The sequence below is a fragment of the Gallus gallus genome, chromosome 3 (genome assembly GCF_016699485.2).
Source record: "Gallus gallus isolate bGalGal1 chromosome 3, bGalGal1.mat.broiler.GRCg7b, whole genome shotgun sequence".
Lineage (NCBI taxonomy): Eukaryota > Metazoa > Chordata > Aves > Galliformes > Phasianidae > Gallus > Gallus gallus.
Window position 1 is genome coordinate 39,948,324 of NC_052534.1, and position 22,679 is coordinate 39,971,002.

Genomic DNA, 22,679 nt, shown 5'->3' on the forward strand with positions numbered 1-22,679 from the left:
AAAAAGGCCTAAATGTCCCTTAAAGGTTAGAGTAATAAGACCATAAGTACATTATGGGTTAGGAATTTGCTGTGAAAGTATGAATTACCCAGATGGTTCTTTTCTTTGTGCTGGTTTGAAAAGTGAGAATGAAAATGCTGTTTGCCTGTCTGCCTTGTGAAGAAGGCAGCAAACGTGTATTTCAAGAGTAAACCAGAAGAGGTTCACCTGTGTATAAGGTAGCCTGGATTATACAGAGGATTCTCAGGTATATAGCGTGGTTACTGCTCTCTGAATGAAGCAGTGGTAAGCAATGCTACTCAGAGCCAGAAGCTGAAGCAGGGGAAAAGCTGGGGGAGCAGTATGCTTGAAATCCTGCTGAACTCTGCAACGCCTCATCCTGTCTGAATCTTTACATATTGATTTTGTTATTTCAATATCACTTTCTAATATTTATTCTAGGACAAGACCAGAGTTGTGTCTCCTATTATTGATGTAATTAATATGGACAACTTCCAGTACGTGGGGGCGTCAGCTGATTTAAAAGGCGGTATGTATCTCTGCTGGAGTGCAAATAAAATAAGAAGCATCACAAGTCAAAGCTCATAGTCATGGCAGTTGTGGAATGGGCAGTTAACACACTGCTTTTCCCTTTTGTGTATCTAGCTTAATTTCTATATATCAACTGTTTCTAGGCTTAGATTTTAATTCACCTTGTTGCATTCTACTTTAACAACAGTTTGTCTTTATTATAGCAACTGTTACAAGTTTATGCTGCTTTTTACCAGTATACAAGAGTGACTCCAATGTTTGCAGCATCGTGTAAGAGTTAGAAGCAGCTTATGGTCAGGGCTCATGATTCCCTTTTTACAGAAGACAATTTAATTGCTCTCTAGTTCAGAAGTCCATCAGCAATGCAGTGCCTATGTGTATTTTTTAAGATGCTGGTTTGCTTAAAAATTAATCTCCTGTGAAAAAGCAGAAACCTCTGGAATGTTTGTTTTTTTTTTAAAAGGAAAGGTGTTTTGTTACCCATGATCTGTAATTCTGAAGAGAGTAATACATAACCTTGATGTTTGTAGCATTTATATCTTTAGTGTTAGAAAACTTCCTGTTAAATTCAGTTTAGAAATGATACGGTTTCTTTGTCTGGTTAATGCAAACTGTTAACAGCAAATAATCAAAAGCCTTGTGAAACCCTCCAGAAATGATTCTTTCCCTCCTTTTCCAAAAGAGGAAGGACAACTTTGCGGTAAAATCCTTATCTGTTAAGGTTTTAAATTTAATGTCACTATTAACAGGTGTCTAGAATTTAGAATAGCTGTCCCACAACTCCACAATAATTGTTCCCACAACCCTGGAGACTGTGCTGTCTGTATAACAGATGTAAGATAAGCCACAGTATTGAAATTATGCGGTACTGTTTCCACAGTGTTTCAGCTTATTTTGAATGGGCTCTCTCAAGTGAGGTAGGAGAAAGCAGTTTTAAGCTCCTTCTGTATGTGAAATCCTAGTCTGTTACTGGCCACCAAGAGTTTGTTCCAGTAAGCTAAAGTAATATTTGCATAATGTTGCATGTGCTTCAAGTTCCAGTCATGATCCGGAGGTGAAAGTTTCTATATCCTTTTAATTAGCGTTCTGAAAGAATGTCTGCCATGGATATATTCACAATATGCTAATATATAATACTATGCTATTATCTGTCTGCTAGCTTTATTAAAACCTTGAGGCTTTTGCCCAATCTATTCATTATGCAGCAACTATGGAAATCTCTATACCATTATGTAGTTCTTATTGTTGTCTGCAGTGGGAGGAGGAGTTTTCATTGAAACCTTAGATTGGTTCCTGTGGGGTTCATGCTCTTTAATTCTTTCCAACTGAACTGGGAGAGGATTGAGCGATCATTCTACTTGTTACAGCTTTTCATGCTTCATCTATGAAACTACGTTCCCCAATTTTTTTCTCTTTTTAGTGCTCGTTTTCTCTTATACACAACAGATTCTTTAAAGCGCATTGAGCCTCTGTACTTCTGGACTGAGAAGTGAGAAGCTGCCTTTTAACAATAGAAATTTTTCACATAGCAATGTCTAAATGCTATTTGGTGGTATGTTCAAATGTGAATAATATATTCCCATTCAGCTCCCAAAGGACAGATTAGCACATCAGGGGCACTACAGCATTTGGCATCACGGGACACTTTCATTGAGGCCAAGTCTAAACATGGAAATAAAACCATGCTTTTCAACCTTAGATATAGTGTCTATGTGGCTGAAGCATGGAGAGATGAGACAGCTGGGACAGCATTTGTGCCTGCTCAGTTTTGCAAGACTTAATCACCCAAGACGAGCAATCTAGCAAATTCTACAGACTTAAAAGTGGAAAGGACTGAAATAATTCCCGTGTCTGGCCACTATTAAATCCATGCACTTCATATTACAATTTTTTTTTTGGAAGGGAGGAGGTTTACAAAACTATTTACACCCTGAGTAGCATTTTAATTACTGGAATAAATTGTAGTTAACGGAGATCTAATAACTTAGGTTATGCCTATTATGAAGTTTACACGTGGTAGAATTTCATACTGGATACACGCTTGCGTTTAAAAATATTCCTTTTACAAAGTTACTGATACTATCTCATTGGATGCATTTTTTTTACCAGACACAGTGAAAATGGAGACAGAAGAACAGATTTTTTTTTATGAGTAGACAATTTATACACTTGTTCCGAGTTTGCAATGCAGTGCTGTGTTCCAAAAGAGACCCCTTGTGTTCACTATGGTGTACGTAACTCTATCTCTACCACTTGTGCTGGGGAACAGTAGGTTTTTTCAGCTCTTCGCAGATGCAAGTAATTTGCTGGGGATGTATGATGAAATGAGATTTTTTTTAACTGCATGGAAATACTGGAGTTGGTTTTACTTCTCATGCTGAAGGCTTTGCACTGCTATCAATTGTAGCCATTTTAATGCTTTGAAACTTGGAATTTTAGAGTATTTAGATGGCCTTTATTTTTTGCGGTGTAACACTGTACAGTTTTACAGCTCAAACCTGCAGAGAAAAAGTTGCCATGTATGCTGTAGAGGCTGTTCAAGATAACTTCTGTGAGATAGAAATATCTTGGGAGTTGAAAACTGAGCAATTTTCATTTTAGCTCTCCACATCAATCCGTACCATGCACATTTACAGATCCAGACAAACAGTCTGTTGCGTGTTTAGCTTAATTTTTTTTCCTACTTTCCCCAGAAAGTAATTGCTTTATCTTCATACCGAAGAAAGCAAACTATTGACATCTGCGCAACAGAAATCTGGAAATCATTTATTACATGACCTCATAGGATCCAAATGCTTTTGGCAGCCCACAGTCTTTGTACGGCTGATTCACTAGGCACCGTACAGCCCATGGAGCTTTTTCAGTAGATGTTCATACCTAAAGGCCTACATAGCTCAAAACCAGTTAGTGTTTGCTATAGGAAGTTTATCTTGCACCTGCTCTGTTTTTTTTGTATTGCTGCCTAAAGGAAGGCAATTCAAAATGTTGTCAAGTAGAAAGCTGCTGTAAGTGACTCATTGGCCTTGCCTGTTATGGTGATCTTTGTGTTTCTGTACTTAACTCAGAAAAGAACCGACCTCTTGTGTGCGTGCAGACACACGTATATACGTGCACAGAAGATGATTAAGCTTTTTGCCTCTATAGCACTGATCTGGATTTTAAAAATGGTGCATGTAGAAGCATGCAGTAGGAAAGGATGCAGTTGTATGGATGTTAATGAGAAGTGGAAGCTACATAACCTGCTGTAACATTTGTAGTAGAGAACCAGTGCTGATAGAGAAGAGCAGTCAGTGCTGTATAAAGTTTCTGTAAGCCTAAGCATGATCATATAATAACAGTACAGTAAAAACTGTTAAGGGCAATTGTAAATGGATGAAGATCTTCACATGATGTTCAATATGACTTACACATGAATCCATTATTTCATGTATTTACAGCTTATGCTTTCTCATCTGTTGACTGGGTTTCTTACAATTGTGTAATAGATTTCAACAAGAAAAAACAATATTTTTTAGATTACCTTTTTATTGTCCTGTTCAACTTTTTTTTTTCCAGGCTCCTCCTCATTTGTTTTCTACCTAGAAGATTGTACAAGTTAAAATTTCCTTCCCAGTGATTTTGTTTGGTATTAAGCTACTACAACTTGAATAATCACCACAGTCTTAACATCCTACTCTGTTTTCTTCTTAAAGGCTTTGACTGGAACCTGGTATTCAAATGGGATTACATGACACCAGAGCAAAGAAGAGCACGGCAAGGAAACCCTGTTGCTCCCATAAAGTATGTCTATATCACTGATTCTCCCTTTGATAGATAATGCTTTTTTATTATAATTAAAAAATGTATTGATTCATCTTCATGGGACTCTGTTCCCATCAGAGATCTTCAGTACAAATAGATCAGCGTTGGTTGGTTTATCTGATTTAAATGCATAATAAAACAGGCAGAGTGTAATATTGCTTTAGGACATGATGAGAGTATAGCTTGAAGCAAAGTTTACCACTAATACTGTTCTGTTTTTTAACTCAGGAGTGTAACACTTAGTTTTGTGCATGTCACTGTCTCAGAAACTAAAGCTGATATTACCAGTTGCAAAAATTCAAATGGAGACAATTAATGCAGACAGTCCCCATTTTTCAAGATTAGAGTTTATAATAAGCAAAGTAGTACAGAATTTGCATCCTTTCTGTTTTTGCTTAAGGGAATTTCATTTAGTATTTTTTTCCTCTATCTGTAGCATTTCATATTTTACTGTAAATGACATGCATTGAAGTGTAGCAACTGTATATTTACAATTAGACTTGACATATTTAAAACAGAAATGGCTCCAGGACCAAGTAGCTTATGACTTAACAGAGCTAAAACTCATTTTATCAGTCTGGAAATGAACCTTAGCTTTCAGGAATATGGTAACTTCATTCATGTTTGTGCAGCCTTACGATAATCTCAGAAATAGAGTGTTGAAAAAAAGCATACAAAAAAAGAAAACAACAAAAAACCCCACTCAACTTTAAAGTTCCCCTGTAGATTATTTAACCTTAATAAAAGAAAATGTCATTTTTGTGTTAAAACTTGATGTTTTATATGTTTTGACAGCTAAAAATACAGCAAAAAAGTTTTTAATGTTTTACTGCTGGCATAAGTTCCTGTTTTTTAAATAAGGGACTTGGGAGCCAAATGGAGATTTGGAAATTGAGTTTCTGAGGCAGTGGGTGATTATAATGCTGTACACGCCATAGAGATGTTGCATGATGATGTGCAGATAAGCTTTGACGTGATGGATGTAAACTTAGTTGCCTTTGAAAACATTGCAGCTTTTTTCAAGGAGACATTAACCTTGAGTTGCAAATCAGTTACCTCCCAGTTTATGGTTCTGTAGGTATTTGATATAATTTTTCTTGTCTGCTTAGGACACCCATGATAGCTGGTGGGTTATTTGTGATGGACAAATCCTATTTTGAAGAACTGGGGAAGTATGACATGATGATGGATGTTTGGGGTGGAGAAAACTTAGGTAAGTGCATCGTGTACGTTCAGATCAGTTTTGAAAGAAAAGCAAGATTCAGCTTTGCTTTTACTGTCAGGGTTTCATGGTCTTCATGGTTTTGTGCAAAGAGGATTAAAGAAGAATCAAAACTTCAGGTGTGTTATTGGCAAAATCCAGAAGGTTTCAGTGTAAGAATTAAAGCATGGTAGCAATTTTATACTATGTATGAGAAAACAGAGCTATTTGCTTACTGTGCAGTTAAATAAGTTGGCAGGTAAAATGAAATAAACTAAGGATGCAGATAGGAAATTCTTTTCAAAAATGATACCTTATTTGAAAGCCATATCCTCCTCTAATGTTATTGATTAAAATATGATGTTTAAATGCTGACAATTTAAGGCAAGTTTTAAAATGCTGGTGAAATTTAATGACAAAAATCAGAGCATGGGAGTTCATGAGTTTAATGTTCTTACATACACTTTAAGAAATCAATCAAAACAGCTGATCAAAAAATGATCTTTTTATCATTAATCTTTTAAACTTAGGGTTCTAAGCATAGGTTTTTTATTTTATACCCCTGTTTTAGCTCATCAAGATAATTATGCTTGGGAAGGCATTTTTATTGGAATTCCTTATTTTCAGGTGTTTGTGTGGGATTTGAGGAGGGAAGAGGAGGGACCAAGAACTTGCACTTTAGCCATGACTTTGACCTTGTGGTTAGATTTGGCATTTGGCTCTGCATTACAGTATTATCCCTCAGCTAAGATAAGTGTATTTGTAGTCAAAGAAATATTTGGGTGGAGCAGAACTCTGCAATTGCTCCTGAGTTACAGTATGTCATTAATTTAGTTTTTCAAGGTAGAGATCATCTCAAGCCTTCTAAATAGTGTGTTTAGGACCAACTTTGAGGATTAAAATGCCTCTAACGCTGTGCTAGCTGTGAAATCCTAGAATACCTTGAACTTGTAAAAACTCATGACTGTTTTCAGCTACTGAAATATCTGCATTAGGCATAGGTGGCCTACAAGATAATGTCTATTTTATCCTCTAAATACAGAGATACTGTAACCACTTGCTTAATACTCACATAAGGAACTGGAATGCTGGAAGAAACATCCTTACAGTTTCCTCTGACTTTTCTGTGCAGTGCTCACTCTTAGGTATTCTGAGCAATTACTTTCCCTGTTGGGTTTTATTCCCCTCACTATTTGGCTGCGTGTGGCTAAATTGTATTAATTTGCACTTCATCGTTGTTTTTCATTTTTTAAAATGTTCTGGAAAGTCATTGAATAAACTTACTACAGCAATACTTTTATCCTCTGAGAACCTCTTCTGACACTAGAGCACTTAAATATCTGATTAGCTGTAAGCATGTACTTGAGTCACTCAGGTATTTTTTCTGAAAACTTAGCAACTGCTCGTATGCTTTGATAATTGAGGATTTTATAGCACAAGCAAGGGCACAAGCAACAGCTCATTACTCAAGGTGAAAAGTTGGCACGCAAAAAGCTCTTTGTTTCTTCTGTTGCTTTCAGTTTTCTCTTTTCTGCAGTGGGAGGGAGGGGAGATGGAGCCTTTGGGGTGCATCTTCTCTGCTCCCTGAAAATGCAAGGTCTATCAGAGCAGACAGCTAATTATTTGTTCATAGCTGCCAGGTTAACTGAAAATGAATGAAAATTGCATGGCATGTGATTTAATTACCAATAGATTACATGCACCAGAAAGTGGAAATCTGTGATGTGCGGTTCAAAATCTAATATGCGTATTTGTACAGTGTCTTTATTCTCAGGCATATCTCTCAATCAGTTAGTTGATGTTGCATGCAAATAATCTGTTAGATGGACTTGTAAAATAGATCTAAACATATTTATACTTCATTTAAATTTGCATTTTCTTGCAGACGTGTTCAGAGCAGTTGTAAGATTTTCTTCACATTAGTATAGGCTCAACTATACTCATATAATAGGTGCATGGGCTTGCAGTATTTTGCCTAGTCTGAATCCTGTATTAGCCAAGTGACTGTTCTTACTGTGAAGATATGGTGCATTTTCACACTGTTGCCAGATACGACTGATAACACATTTACTGTATAAAACATGGGTCAAGGTTTGTCCAGTCTTCTCAAATTCATAGACTCTAATTCTGGGAGTTTTTTGCAGTGCTTTTTTGATAAGCATAGGAAGATCAGAGTATACTAGAGAAATGGATAGACCATTTAAAGGTTTGGATTAAATTTGAAAACCTAGGTTTTTCTTTCTGGTTTTGCTGAAATCAGAGAGCAAGCAAGACTTCTCCTACAAAATGGTGATATGCTGCAAGAGCAGTACTGAAAGGTGTAAGGTAATCTTAAGATGTAATCTTGAAAGTGGATGACATATTATTTCTGCCTTTTTGAAGAAAATTTGTATCTACTGAAACTGTTAAAATAGTAAAATTTCTTTTCCCAGTGAGTATGGTGCAAAATAGCATCGTAAGAACTAGACAACAAGAAAAACCTAACCCCTTACGTATTAATTGCTTTATCGTCCTTTTAACTTAAAATCCCTGCAGACTTTAGAAGGCATGGTGATGTAAGTATTAGTGTGCCCCTCCCTATTTGCAGGCCCTTTTGCTGTTCTTCCCACAGTGATTTTTCATCCCTTTGATATTCTTCAGAGCCTAAGGTGTCTAAAAGTATGTATGTAGGTGTACAGGCCTGGTCATTTATGAAGGGAGAAGTAATCAAATAACAAAGCATTAACTTAATGTACAGAGTAGAGGAAGCTATGAATAGTGGAAGTTGGTATGCAAGATATTTCTAGATTACTTCTGAAATAGTTTTTCAACACCTACATACATTCAGTAGATCATAGAATAGCAGAATGTTTGAGTTTGACAAGGGCTTCTGGAGGTGATCTGGTCGAACCCCCACTGTTCAAGCAGGGCCACCTGTTGCACAGAATCATGTCCAATCAAGTGTATGAAGAAATCCAAGGAAGGATACTTCTCGTAGACCTCTCTGTGCAACCTATTCCAGTGCTCCATCACCTGTATGGTGAGGAAGTTCTTCCTGAAGTTTAGCTGGAATCTCTTGTCTTCCAGTTTATGCCCGTTGCTTCCTGTCTTGGCACAGAGTGCCTCTAAAAAAAGCATGGCTCTCTCCTCTTCGCAGGCTCCCTTCAGGTATTTATAGACATTATAGGATCCCACATGAGCTTTCTTTTCTTCAAATGAACAGTGCCAGCTCTTGCAGGCTCTACTGATAAGAGAGATGCTCCAGTCCCTTCATCCCTATGTTAGATTCTTGCAGTTACATCCATGTTTCTTTTACTGGCTGGCCCAGAACTCTTTACAGGCTTCTAGGTGTGGCATCACCAGTCTTAAGTAGAGAGGACAGGTCACTGCTCTCAAGCTGGTGGTGATAATTTGCCTAAGGAAGCTCAGAATACCATTAGCCTTACTAGGAGTGAGGGCATGCCTCTTTCTTGTTTTCAACTTGATATCCACCAGGAACCTCCAGGTCCTATTCTGTTGAGCTGCTTTCCATCTGGGTGGCCCCTGGTGCTTGGGGTTGCTCCTGCCCAGGCATGGGACTCTACACTTCTCCTTGTTGAACTCTGTGAGATTCTTGTCAGCATACCTTTCCAGTCCCTCTAAATCAGACACTCACTCCAGTTTCATGTCATCTGCAAATTTGAGGATGCGCTCTACCCCATCATCCAGATCATTAATGAAGATGGTATTGATGTTTTGGATGAAGCATTCAAAATTCATCATTTTAATAAAAGCACTACATAAAAGCACTTTTTTTTTGCTAGCTTAATAGAACCACTGAACAGTCATTTATTGTAATTCCCAATTTTTGTTGTTCTTAGCACAAAATAAGAGATAAGAATAAAGTCAGTGCTGTGAATTATGTGTGGTGAGAGTGCCATGTTCAGTTGCTTTTAAAAGTCATTTGCCTATCATCCCATGTTAATTTAACTATGAAATCAAGGCCATAAGTTACTGCCAGAGATGATGATTTTGTCGTTAATATTTTTTGGAAGACTGTCTGCAGATTGGACTGTGTTGATTATCTGGACTTCATGAATATGACTAAATGGTCTTGATTCAACAGAAATTTTTACTGAAGTAAAATTAGAAACAATTCTTGTAAAAAGCAAAGATCATTCAGAAGAAAAGCAGTTAACTTGCACTGTCTTAGTTTGAAATTACAGCACCTATTTTTCCTCTGGTCAGACCAGTCAAAAGGGAGCGACAGGAAAGAAGGGGACAGACAGTTTAGCAGGGTCTGTGGTGATAGTATGAAGGGAAATGCTTTCAAGCTTAAAGAGGGCAAATTTAGGTTGGATATAAGGAAATAGGCTTTTACAGTGAGGTTGGTGAGGCACTGGAACAGGTTGCCCAGAGATGTGGTGGATGCCCCATCCCTGGAGGCTTTCAGGGTGAGACTGGATCAGGCCTTGGACAACCTGATCTAGCTGTGCATGTCCCTGTTCGTTGCAGGAGAGTTGGACTAGATGGCCTTAAGAAGTCCCTTCCAACTCTAAGGATTCTGTGATTGAGAGGAAGTGCTTGCTTACCTTTAGGTTTTCCTACTTTAGGTTTTGAAATGATAAAGTTTATTTGAAATAAGACTTTTTATTTATACACATAAGAGGAAGGCTTCTGGAGGGAGAATGGTGCTTAGTATAGTTTTAAAAGTAGAACGTGACTTTGCATTACAGCTGCTTATTATTTCTTGTTTTGTTTTTTAATCTGTGGAAAGATACTGACTGATGATGAATAGACTATGGATAGAAGGTGGTGACCTGTTGCAGCTGCTAGAGTAAAAGGGGGAAAAACATCAAAGTTGAAGCAGTGCTACTGCAAGCACCCTTGTGTTTACTTCAAATGAATGAAGACAGGTTCTCTGTCAGTGCTAAGTGACTTCTGCTGTCAGAGGTCTAAGCTGAGAAACATGCAATATATTTCTAGACCTTATCTTCACTACTAAAGTTAGCTTGCTAGATTGGTTTAGAAGAGTAGTGTCCATAGCCTTTAGTTTATGTAAGTTGCTACTCTACTCTGTCTTCAAATCAAGTTTGGCTTGGCATAACTCTTTTCACTGCAAGTACTTTGAGTCAGCAACTCAAATCTGTTGCTTTTTCATGCCTTGAATTTGCTTGGCATTCTATTTAATCTTTTGCTGATTTTTTTTAAATTATAGATTAGATAATTTATGCTAAGTGAATCTACTGTTATTTACCATTTAGATAAAGCACAGCAATAGAACACATAAACCTAACATTCTGGCAAATTTCAGCATCATTTATGAGTTTCTGGAGAATACTGCTCAGATGAGAGAAGGCATACAGTTTTGCTTCCAAGTTAATACAGTTATTTCTTCTGAGTTTGGAGAATAATAAACTAGAATATGCCTTGGTTTTATCCTAGATTTTCTCAGAAATCCATCTTATTGATCTTCTCAGCAGTTACCAGTTTCTTTGTTTAAAAACAATCGTACAAAATTGCAGTATTTTGTGATGTATTTTGTGATGTTGGTCTTTTATATTTTCACTGCAGAGATCTCATTCCGAGTTTGGCAGTGTGGTGGGAGCCTAGAAATCATCCCTTGCAGCAGAGTGGGTCACGTATTCCGCAAGCAACATCCGTACACGTTTCCTGGTGGGAGTGGTACCGTATTTGCAAGGTAATTCTTAAGCTGATATTCACCTGAATGGCAATGTTTTGAATTTCTTCAAATGATCAGCAGGTGGCAGTAATTTAATTTTAGGGACCTTTGCGTTAAAAGAAGCTGATGACTGAGGGGAAGACACAAAACAAAAAAAATCTCTATTAGAGGCAAGAAGAATCTGGAAAAAAAAAGGAAATAGCCAATTTTGAGAAGTTTGTTTAATTGGTTTTAAAGAAACCTTTATTTTCAGAGCAGTCCCATACATCTTCATTTTTTTAGAAACAATTTCATCATTCTCTGAGACCCGGAATAAAATAGGTTAGGAATTTGCTTTATTTTTGTTATTACAGAACCAGTATGAGATATACAGGTGATCATGTAGGCTAATTCTGGCATTTGTACCAGGCTGTTGGATTCTTAATTCTTCATTGTATCTTCCTTCCTTATAACATGATTGAAGTGCTTCTTGTGTAAACCTAAGAAAATGCAGTAGTAAGAGCATAGATTAGCATGTGTGTTAATTTTACTGTTGATTTTAATGCATGCAGTAGGTAGAATATGGAGATATTTCGTCTTTTTTTTCTTTTCTGTAGAATGAGAATAGCAATCCTGATTCATGTTCATGGTGTTATAAGACGTATGGGTTAAGGTACTGAGTGGTATATGAAAGGGATTTTGACCACGGCTCTGTCAGTTCCAGCTTTTGAAGTATTGTGGTTTGGAGAACTGGATTTCATACTCCAAGGTCTGAAGAAGCTAAGTCGGAGCTAAAGGTTCACAAGTTAAGAGCTACAAATTTAACTAATTTTATTTATTTATCTTTGAAGAATATGGAGCCACAGCACAGAGTGCAAATGTGTTCCAGTCCGTAAAAATGTTCCAAACTGCCAGTATATTTGGAATAGTTCCTCAGGTTCCTCCTCACCTGAGCTTACGGAACCACCTTAGAGGTGTAAATTTTCTTCCGCATAGCTTATGCCAGCAACACCACACTAATCAGTTAGTAGTCTGGTAAAATAAGGTCACTGTCTCTGTTTCTTCCAATAGTCACAGTAGGGATTTTGGTACCCTATTATTTGAGTTCTATATGCTACAGTAAAAATGCCTACTTGTGGGTAAACAAAACCTAATAATGAGGTACCCTCTCTCTTAAGACATTAAATCTCTATACTAATACAGAATCCTAAAATATCCCAAGCTGGAAGGGACCCCCAAGGATCATTGAGTTCTAGCTTCACTTAACACTACCCAAAACTCAAACCATATTTCTGAGCATCATCCAAATGCTTCTTGAACTCCAGCAGGATTGAGTCTGTGACCGTTGCCCTGGGGAGCCTGCCGCAGGGACCAGCCACCTTCTGGTGAAGGACCTTTTCCTAACACCCAACCTGAATTTCTCCTGTTTATGTATGTCAGTAGGGTAGATAGAACAATTGAACTATTACAGAGGCCTAGGAAGAAACTGTTTTATCATAGAATCATATTATAGTAGGTTATAAAATTATGATTTCATAACAAGGATCACATTCAATAAATAAATCAAGTTGTGCAGTTTTCCTAATTCTCTGCAGCTTTTCTATCATTAGTTTCTTGACAAGATGCTTCTTTTCTTGTGCTATTAAATAGGTACTTACACATAACTCATCTGAAGAGCAAGAAAAGGGGCTGGCTTTGCACATGCAAGATCAGAGCATACATCATAAATGTATCGTTTACAGTGGTTGAAGATTCTGCATTTATATTGGGATGACAGCTTTTATATTTTGTTGCTATTAAGTCAAATCATCACTGTGATTTAATCACTCCAATTTCCTGACAGTTACTGTGACTTTTTTTTTTGATGCATTTTGTTTTCCTGTTATTTGTGTTTGAAATGACTTTAAAAAGAGACACTACCTGGACTTGAATCATGAGGACAAGTAAAGCCTGCAAACTTTCATCTTGGGTACTTGCATCCCTGTCCAGATCTATCTTTCTCTGCAGGTGGTTTATTGCCCTTGTCCTTGACTGTCCAGCTGTCTCAAGTTCTGAAATGCCATTAAAGTTCTTTGTTTCATTGGAATTATTTTTGAATTGACCTAGAAAACTTATATATCACTTTACAGCAACTTGTCAACCTTGCTTTTTAGTTGAAGGTTGTTTCTTTCTCAGTCAGCTGCCTTGTGTGTCAAACTAATATAACAAAATTCCCTTAAAAAAAAAAAAAGTATTTTTAGTAATGAGATAATGTGAAACCTAAGGTAATGGGATACCCTCATAGTGCAGACGTTATCGAATGTGTGGAGCCATGGTGCCAAAAAAACTTGGTGCATGGAATCGCTGCTTGTGCAATTGAGACTCATTAGCTTATACAATCATCTGTCCCTTGACTGTATGTAATTTGTTCTGGAGTGCTCTGGGTAAGCTTCCTATTTTTAGCTGACTAGCCAGTATGCACTGCCTTTGGGCAGCCAAAACAAATTGATCCTGGATGAGAGACTGGGAGTCGTGTGGCAGAAGAGGAGAAAAGGGATGACATCCTGGCTGTGTGGAGTGGGCAGATGTAGCTTGCTTCTAGCAGAATGTATTAGATCAGGTTTGCTTTTCACGTAAATATGCTTTACTGCTTGTGGGCCAGCTGCTTTAATGCACAATTTCATCTGAATTAACAAACCTTACAGACCCTAGTTTGGTGTGTGCAAAGCTATCTCTGATGGCATGATGCTAATTTTCATTATCTGTGGTTTAATCTAAGTGCTGAGTGTTCCCTACACTGTGTTCCTCGGTACTCTGGCAGTTCTCAGCATCTATACGGCTTCCATATCCATGTTAAGCTGTGTCTGAGTTCTTAATCTTTGGTTGTGTAAAAGTGTGATACAGAGATGCGTACTGGCCTTGGAAGTGCCTTTTGAGTAGTTAAACCCCAGCAAACCAATTAGTACCTCTCCCACCACCAAAATCCATTTGGCCAGTGAATACATAGCCAAGCTGATTGCTGAGTGGCTGAGTGACAGTCATTAAGACCTGACAGACTACAAGTGAATTTGAACTGAAATAGTCTGGTCTGGATTGAATGGGGTTTTGCTTACAAAAAAAAAAAAAAAAAAAAGGAATTTTTGCAAGGAAAATATTGGTCCTCAAACAACAAATGATTGAAGTCTGCCTTGTGTTTTTTTGTTTTTATTTTTTTTCTTTCCCCACCTCCTCCTCTCTTAGCAACTTGCAAGAACAACTGAAATTGTCCTGGCTATTTCTGTCTTCTAATTTGGGAAGAACCATACCAAGAAGTTGTTGGCTGACTGCATTTACTCTGGCTGCTTAAGGCCGAACTGACTGCCAAATGTAAAATAGGCTTCAGAGCATGACAGTTGCAAGGGAAGTAATTCAATGAAATTACAAACAATAGAAGTAGATGAGTTTTACATGGAAGCCAGGAGATGGGGAAGGAAACACCTTACAATCTCACAGTCCAAAGGGAGCTGTAAGCACACCGGTTACAAAAATACAGCAATTTTAGTTAGTCATTTGATTTGAGGTAAATAATCCTGGTTAGCTTTTTTCCTTTACATTTACTGCAGTAATTCACCTCTGAATTTTCAAGTATTAAAAAAATTTTCTAAGTACTGTCTCCTCTGTTACAGTAGACTTGTTTGGTTCATAGCTTTGAATGTCACAACAGCTTACGTCTTCTTGGAATGTTGATTGCTATGCTGGTAATAGTAAGATGCAGACTGAAAATGTGTTGCTGAAGTTAGCATGTCTGTTTTCAGCAAGGTAAAATACACTATTAAATATTGCCAATTGTTGAGATGTTGTGTTCCCAATTAGCTTGCTTATTCAGGTGAAGACTCGCTGAATTTGGTCTGTCAGATTGTATTAAAACAAACAACAAAACCAACAACGTTCCCTGAAGCTTACAGAAAGAATTCCAGGATGTGTATTAAATTCCAGACGAAAATGTGAAGCAGCAAAGTGTGGAAAAGGCATTTGTTCTAACCGTATTGATTTCAGTCATGTGATTTTTCTAATGATTTTCTGTTACTTGGGTCGTTAATAGGAAATCTTCTGCCTGGCTTGAGGCAGCTGATGATGTAGTGCTAAGAAGGATTAAAATCAAACAAAGAATAAATGACATGGTTTAATTGCATCCGGGGGAAAATATAACATTTTTTTTTCATATGATTATCCCTAGAAACACACGCAGGGCAGCAGAAGTCTGGATGGATGAGTACAAGAATTTCTATTATGCAGCAGTGCCTTCAGCCAGGAATGTACCTTATGGCAAGTAAGTCATGATTACTTCTTTCTCCTCCTTCAAAGAACAGTGGCTTCTGAGGTGTAAGTAGTGATGGCACTTATCTCCTTAAGGCATAGATCTACTGAGAAACTTGGGTTTTGAATACGTTCATTAATGCATACAAATACAGCATCCAGACCTTGAAAACCATTCTTCTTTTTCCCCTTCTAGTATTCAAAGCCGAATGGAACTCAGAAAAAGACTTAGCTGCAAACCCTTCAAGTGGTATCTTGAAAATGTTTATCCTGAGTTACGGTGAGTTTCATCTGAGTCTGAGATGGTGTGGAGATTTGGTTTGTCTTCTCCTGAAATCACTGTTTTCCCCTTCCTTGGAAGTAAAATATAATTGTGGACTTATTTGCTTTCGATATTGTTTGTTCTATTCCTGAAAATCCATTTTACCCAAGTAATCTTCTTTTCCACTTATATGGAATTGCAGCTGTAGTTGCAGTATTTCGGAGAACAGCATCTAAAGCCCTAAACTCCTCTGAGCCTGGAGCTAGTCTCCTACATGGGCTTTTTGCTTGAGGGTGCATTGCTCTCTATCCTGTTGTCTTCCCTTTTAAAGTTTTGCCTTCACCGAAGCATGTGACTAGCTGAGTGAGAAAGCTGAATCTCAGTACAGCAGAAATAACAGAAGCTAGCAGATAAGAAAGCCATGCAAGTTTTGTAAGCATTGGTAAATGCATTGCTCTAAGAAGCTAAGTCACATGTTTTATTATCCCTTACTCTGTCAGTGAGCAATAGCTAACCTTTATGCATGTGTAGAGGAAAAAACAGACTGAAATTATGGGTAACATTACTAATACTTCCTGCAAAATGAATTGACACTTACCACATTAACATAATACATTATACAAAGGGATAATTTCTGCTGTAGAATGCATACTAACCAGTAAAAAATCTTCAAATAAACATTTTCAGCACTTCTTGAATGAAAAGATTTTTGTTCAGTAACATGTTAATAGGTATGTCTATTGGGTCACAAAATCACAGTGTCTTGAGTTAGAAGGAACATTAAAGACCATCTAGTTCCAACCCTGCTGCTTTGGTATCTGAGTCTGTATACTACTTTGTCTTCTGTCAACATAATATTGGTTGCATAATGGTAAGATACTGTGTGTGTGATTCATAGGAATGCTTCTTGCTGAGGACAATTCGTGTCAGTGAAGTTGGATTGTTACTAGTAGAATACAGGCCTGGAATGCAAGAGCATGAGCCATTATAGCCTTGGTATACTTTGTACAACATGCTAAAGAGTCTCATGAACCAGGATAATGCTGAGGAGGAAAGTTATTTTGTATTTCTCTTAAAAATACTAGAGGATATTTATTTGTGTTTAATTTGTCAGAAGAAATATGGCTTGCAATTTTTCTTGGAAAATATGCTACAATAAGCATTACTGGAGTGTAATGTTATCTTATTCTGTGTCACCTCCCTTGGGCTCATTCTGCTGGCTTGAATTATTATATTCCTATTATAGTCTGAAGTTTTTAAAGGAGTTTGTATGCCTTTGCTTTTCTGTTTAATATGAACTTATGGTCTCTCTGCCCCATAAGGGTGCTCTGAATGTGTTTGCCTATATACTTCCAGACTATATGAATTCCACTTTATATGCAACTGTTTAAAAATAAGTATGAGTAAAACACTTTTTTTTTTCCTTCAACCCCAATTTCTAACACTTCAGTAAAGAGCAGCTTCGTACAAAAGTAGAATGACATTTTCTGATGGCTGGAAAAAAAATGGTGTGGTGATCTGAACTGTTCTGAACTGATAGCATGAAGATATGAGCGACCTCAAATGATGATGTTCTCACCTTTAATTTGGTCGTTATGCTGAGTTTGTATGTTCATCCTTGTTTTCTATTTTTGTCCTATGCTTCTAGGTTTGTGATTGATCAGTTAGTGATAAGAAATTCGTCTTCTGTCTTCAAAAGAAGCCAAATAGTAGTCATCATTCGTCTTAAATCTCTCATCTTAACAATACTTGATGAGAAGGTAAAAGAAATATCAAAGATAAACTGATTGAAGTAGCTATTTCTGGTTTTATTTTAGGGTACCTGATCATCAAGATATAGCTTTTGGGGCTTTGCAGCAGGGTACCAATTGCCTTGATACTTTGGGCCATTTTGCAGATGGCGTTGTTGGAGTTTATGAATGTCATAATGCCGGAGGAAATCAGGTCTGTATGCTATTCATTTTTTTCCAAAATATGTGGTCTTAGGACTTAAAAATAAATTGAAAATAACTCAACCGTGTACTGTGTGCTAGTGATAGGTACACAAACTCAAATGAACAAATCAGTTATTTAGGCAGTCTGTTGTACAAATTTCTCCCTCAAATGTAGTTTTGCATTTTCAGGGTGAGAATCTGAGCAGAGAGGTTCACTCAGTATGATCAGGTTATCCCCTTCCTTTTTGTCTATTAATATTTATTTTTATGCTGGAGGCCAGTAATCTTTCCCAGGAGTTTTAGGCTTTCATAAAAAGCTTTAATCCGTTAATTGGTATGTTTGATTTTGGAGGAAGTTTTCTTAAGAAAAGATATGGATTGTTAAGCATATGGCCTAGGGTCAGCAAAATCAGAAGAGTGCTTTACTGTGATGCTGTATTAGCAATTTCCAGTTTGTGGTAGTGGCATGTAAAAAATCTGTCTCAGATCACTGTTCGGCTCTTCCAGAAAACAGAGGTGTCTAAACTTATTCTCCTATTTGCTCCCAGTAAAGGCAGTGTTCCAACAAAACATATCTGATCCTACTTTTACTTGCAAATATGTCACATCTGTAGATGGGAACATTACTGTAAAGCATCTAATTATGCAGTCATGACTTCATTATTAACAAAGTATGTACGTATGTACTCACTATTTTGCGTGGTCACTAAACTTTTTAGAACCAATGTGCTTATAAATATAATAAATTTAAAACTAATAATCAAATACATGTGTTAGATCAGAAGCCTGACCAACTGGAGATCTACTATTGAAAGAGTGATTGTATCAGACTTCTGTGCTCTGATTTAAATTAGAAGGGGAAAACCCTATAATCAGATAAAGCCTAACAGAAGTTATTTCAGGCAGTGTATAATGTTGATTTGAATTGCCATTGTACATCTGAGATGTGTCTTCCATATCATTAAGGAGAATATACTTGGGGAGGTGATTTCTGTTATCCTTAGGAAAATGCGCACATCTTCAGAACAGCAGAGTTTTTTGGTTTGGTTTTTGTTTGTTTGTTTTGTTTTTTTGAAAAGAAAGGATAATTGTATCAAAGAATTGCCTCAGTGCAGAAGTTCTGGTAGTTTCTGGTTATCCTGTATATTCTCTATAGATACATGCATACTTCTTTCAGTCCTTCCCTCTTCCAAATCTGATCCCTCTTTCTAATTTTGTATGTAGTTTCATCTGTGAAGTTGACCTTGAAAAACAAATGTATGTTCTCTGTGTGATGGAATTTCAGAGAGGTTAGGAGGCAGAGCAGGTCAACAATGTCTTTTTACATCCACACTGAGTTCCATATTGGATTCGAGGAATGAACGGAGTGACCTTAGCATGGGAGAAGGATGGGGGAGGAAAGCAGAATCTTTAACTCTGTCTTAAGTGTTTTTCAATTATTCTTACTGAAAATGTTTAGGGTTGGGAGTGGAGGGTGAGACTGTGAGTACTCAACTACTATAGGCTGTGGAGAACTTGTTCTACCATATGGAAAGTGTACTCTAGCTTGTGCGTAACACAGCTTAAAAAGAGGACTTCAGTTGAAAGAGGATTTTTTTCCTAAAGCAGACTGTTAAAATTCAGTGGTCAGAAAGGTAGATTTGTTCTTCTAAAGGGATGAAGAAATTCTGTTTATTGTTTTGACAAATCTGTGCGAATCTGTAGGGTCATAATAAGGAGCTTAAGACAAAGCCAAATGTGCTCAGATACAAGGAGAAGGTTTAAGGTTAGTAGTATTCTATTAACTTTGTGTTTCTGACTTATGACACGGTTTTTTCAGATGTCCTGATTTTTCCAGTTGTCACACACGTGACCTATTTCCAGCCTGTGTCCTGAGCACATTACATGCACTATTTGCAGTTTTTTCCTGTTCTTGTGTAGTGCAACTTGCTTAAACTTATCTCCACTGTAGCTAGTCACAGATCCCGATCGCTAGGAGGAAGCACCTGTATGGGAGCAATAAGGGGAGACCTTATTGCTCTCTGTAATTACCTGAAGGGAGGCTGTGGTAAGCTGGGGGTCAGCCTCTTCTCCCGGGTGACTAGTGATAGGACGAGAGGGAATGGCTTCAAACTGCGTCAGGGAAGATTCAGGCTGAACGTTAGGAAATACTACTTCTCTGAAAGGGTGGTCAGGCACTGGAATGGGCTGCCCAGAGAGGTGGTGGAGTCACCGAGCCTGGTGGTGTTTAAAGAGCATTTGGATGTTGTGTTAAGGGACATGGTTTAGCGGGAACCATTGATGAAGGGCGAATGGTTGGACTGGATGATCCTGTGGGTCTTTTCCAACCTTAGTGATTCTATGATTCTCTTTTACACTATGAAAGACCATCACATAGATGTCTCCAGCTGCAGAGCTTGGAACTTCTGTGAAGCTATAGCTTTTGGCTTTAGATGAGCTAAGTTCCTGTGTGGTTGCTGGTTTGTCTGGGCCTCTTCTGGTCTTCTGATGGAAGGTTAAAGTTGTAAAAATAAGTATCTTCAAGGCTTTGACTTCCTTTTGCTGCAGGATTCTTGAACCTGAATTTTTACTACTACACTGACAGTATTTTCAAATGTCATTTCTGAGCATAAATCATCTGTTTTAGTGGTACTTGTGCTTGCTGATGAGCTCTATAAATACTTGGTTACTTCCTTAAGTTGTTAAAAGGGGTTATTAATGATGCTAGTTGGCCTCGGACAAAATGGTAGGAACTGAGAAGGCAAGTCATTTTGTTGTCATCTGAGATTAAAACAAAATAGAATATCCTGACTTGAAAGGGACCCACAGTGGCCCTGGAGCCCAACTCCTGGCTCCACACAGCACCACCCCAAATCCAAACCCTGTGTCTGAGAGTGATGTCCAATTGCTCTTCGAATGCCAGCACTTGGAGCTGTGTCCACTGCCCTGGGCAGGCTGTTCCATGCCCACCGCCCTCTGGTGCAGAACCTCCTCCTAGTATCCAGTCTGAGTGTAATGGAAAAAAAAGATGTATTGAGAGTGAAAGGAAAAGCTTTCCACTTTTTGTTTTGGGAGACAAGAAAGGGATATGCAGATTTCTCCTTCCTTTTTGTTTTGCATAGTCAGTTGTAATCATTCTAGTGGTTGCATAATATGGTGTCCATCTAATGATGTGCTGCTGGGTTCACTTCCTGTACGATGGCGATTACTGGTAATCACGTTGGAGAGAAGTTCTGATTGTTTCCTGAGCATCTGTTCTCTAAGGAATTTAATCACTGTTAAATCTACTGGGTTTAAGTGATCATGCAAGCTGAACATCAGTTACAGTATCAGAAAATAAGTTGAAAAATTGGATGGGACTAGGCATCTAATTTCTTTCTGAAACACTCACTGCTTACAAAATAACACTAAATATAGCCAGACACGAGCTAGTACATTTAGGTTCTTGTGTTACACAACCTCGACTCCTCTGAGCTCACTGAAGTGAAGTGAATTTTTCCTTTTTAAGTAGCAGTGAGTGAGAGTTAGACAGTTAGCGTGGCTGCAGTGAGAAAGGAGATCACCTTCCTTCCTCAAAGGATAATGAGACACACGGAGACCAGTCTGGATCCTGGAGACCAAACTTCAGGGTGAGAGGCATGCAGAGTCTGAACATCAGGGCGAGATCAGGTCCTGTGTAGGAGGACACTGAGGTAAAACCAGCTGGGCAGTGGTGCATACAGAACAACTTTTCTTTGCCCATCATTTAAGAAACTGCTTGTTTATATGCATTTAAAGGAAATTCTCTTGTACATCACACTTCGGGTCGAAAGTCTCATTCTCCCATTACCTCTGAGCTTGGCTGCCTTGTGTTCTGCTTTCTGGCGAGCTCTATCATTAGGAACTGTTTTCCCTCATGACAGGTGAGTTACCTAGTGTGTGGATAGGGTGACCAGTGACATTGCAGACCAAGCTGGGTTTTTTCATATATGTAATGTGAAAGTTATATATAATCTACATAGCTATAGGTAGATACATAGAAAATGTAGCTGGTTAGATACTTGCTTTAAAAGCTGACCCTAAACTTGAGGACCTGTGACTTCCTGTTGTACCTCGGTGAAGCCAGTAGAGGGAGCAGTCAGCTAGCCCAGCCCGGCGTCGATTTGAGGCCATTGGGGTAAATGAAAGTACTGTGTTTGAAAAGTACCATTTTTCTTATCTCCTTCTCCGTGGGTAACAATAAATTGTTCTAATGCTCTTACTGAGCCATTCACAGGAGTTTAACCTGTGCTATGGATGCGGACATAGCAGGTGCACCTTGTGCATAACTTAGTGTGAATGATTTTGTATACTGTTCATAAATTTTACTTCCTTTTTCTAGGAATGGGCCCTAACAAAGGACAAGTCAGTAAAACACATGGATTTGTGCCTTACTGTTGTGGACAGAGCACCTGGTTCACTAATAAAACTTCAGGGCTGCAGGGAAAATGACAGCAGACAGGTCAGTATGTCCTGAGTACACTCTATGAACAGCAAGAAAACAAGGGTTGTGAATGAGAGTGCAAGAACACGCATTGGTGTCTGTATTCTGCTCTAAAGATTCTACTCTTTGCTCTATATCATTCTTTGCATGCATAAACTTTGGATACATGACATCCTGCAGAGCAGCAGGAATAATTTTTTATATTGACCTTTCCTTTTTATAAACCAGTGACAATCTGACAATAACATCTAGAGCTGTTATGTCAAAATTGGCCTCGTATAAAGGTTTCACCCAATGGCACTGATGTGTGACAGTCTTCAACTGTCCTGTCCATTTTCTGAAATAAAATATATGTTTCATGATGTATATTTGAAAGGCCTTCAGTGAAGTTTGAAGATAACGTGGTCTGTCTCAGGAGAGTGGATTAGCTTTCCTTTCTTCTTTTCATCCATGACCCGTTTATAACAGTGCTCCACTCCATTGCTAGACTCCTTATTAATGCAGCAGTGCTACTTCATCTAATTCTCATGCCTGAGGAAAATTACATTTGCAGACCCGTATCATCTTTTTGTTGTTGTCAGTTGTCATGTAACTGTTCTGTTTCTGCTAAGTCA

General features: G+C 38.0%; 1 protein-coding gene across 2 annotated transcripts in view; it reads left to right on the plus strand.

Annotated features, from left to right (window-relative positions):
- The window catches only part of GALNT2 (polypeptide N-acetylgalactosaminyltransferase 2), a 110,775-nt gene that overhangs the window by 84,406 nt on the left and 3,690 nt on the right, over nt 1-22,679 (plus strand). For both annotated transcript variants that reach the window (XM_040697579.1, XM_015284386.4), the window contains exons 8-15: nt 442-529; nt 4,224-4,311; nt 5,442-5,545; nt 11,066-11,192; nt 15,349-15,441; nt 15,625-15,708; nt 17,508-17,634; nt 21,964-22,083. In XM_040697579.1, the coding sequence (XP_040553513.1) occupies nt 442-529; nt 4,224-4,311; nt 5,442-5,545; nt 11,066-11,192; nt 15,349-15,441; nt 15,625-15,708; nt 17,508-17,634; nt 21,964-22,083 (831 nt within the window). The remainder of the gene's footprint in view (nt 1-441; nt 530-4,223; nt 4,312-5,441; nt 5,546-11,065; nt 11,193-15,348; nt 15,442-15,624; nt 15,709-17,507; nt 17,635-21,963; nt 22,084-22,679) is intronic.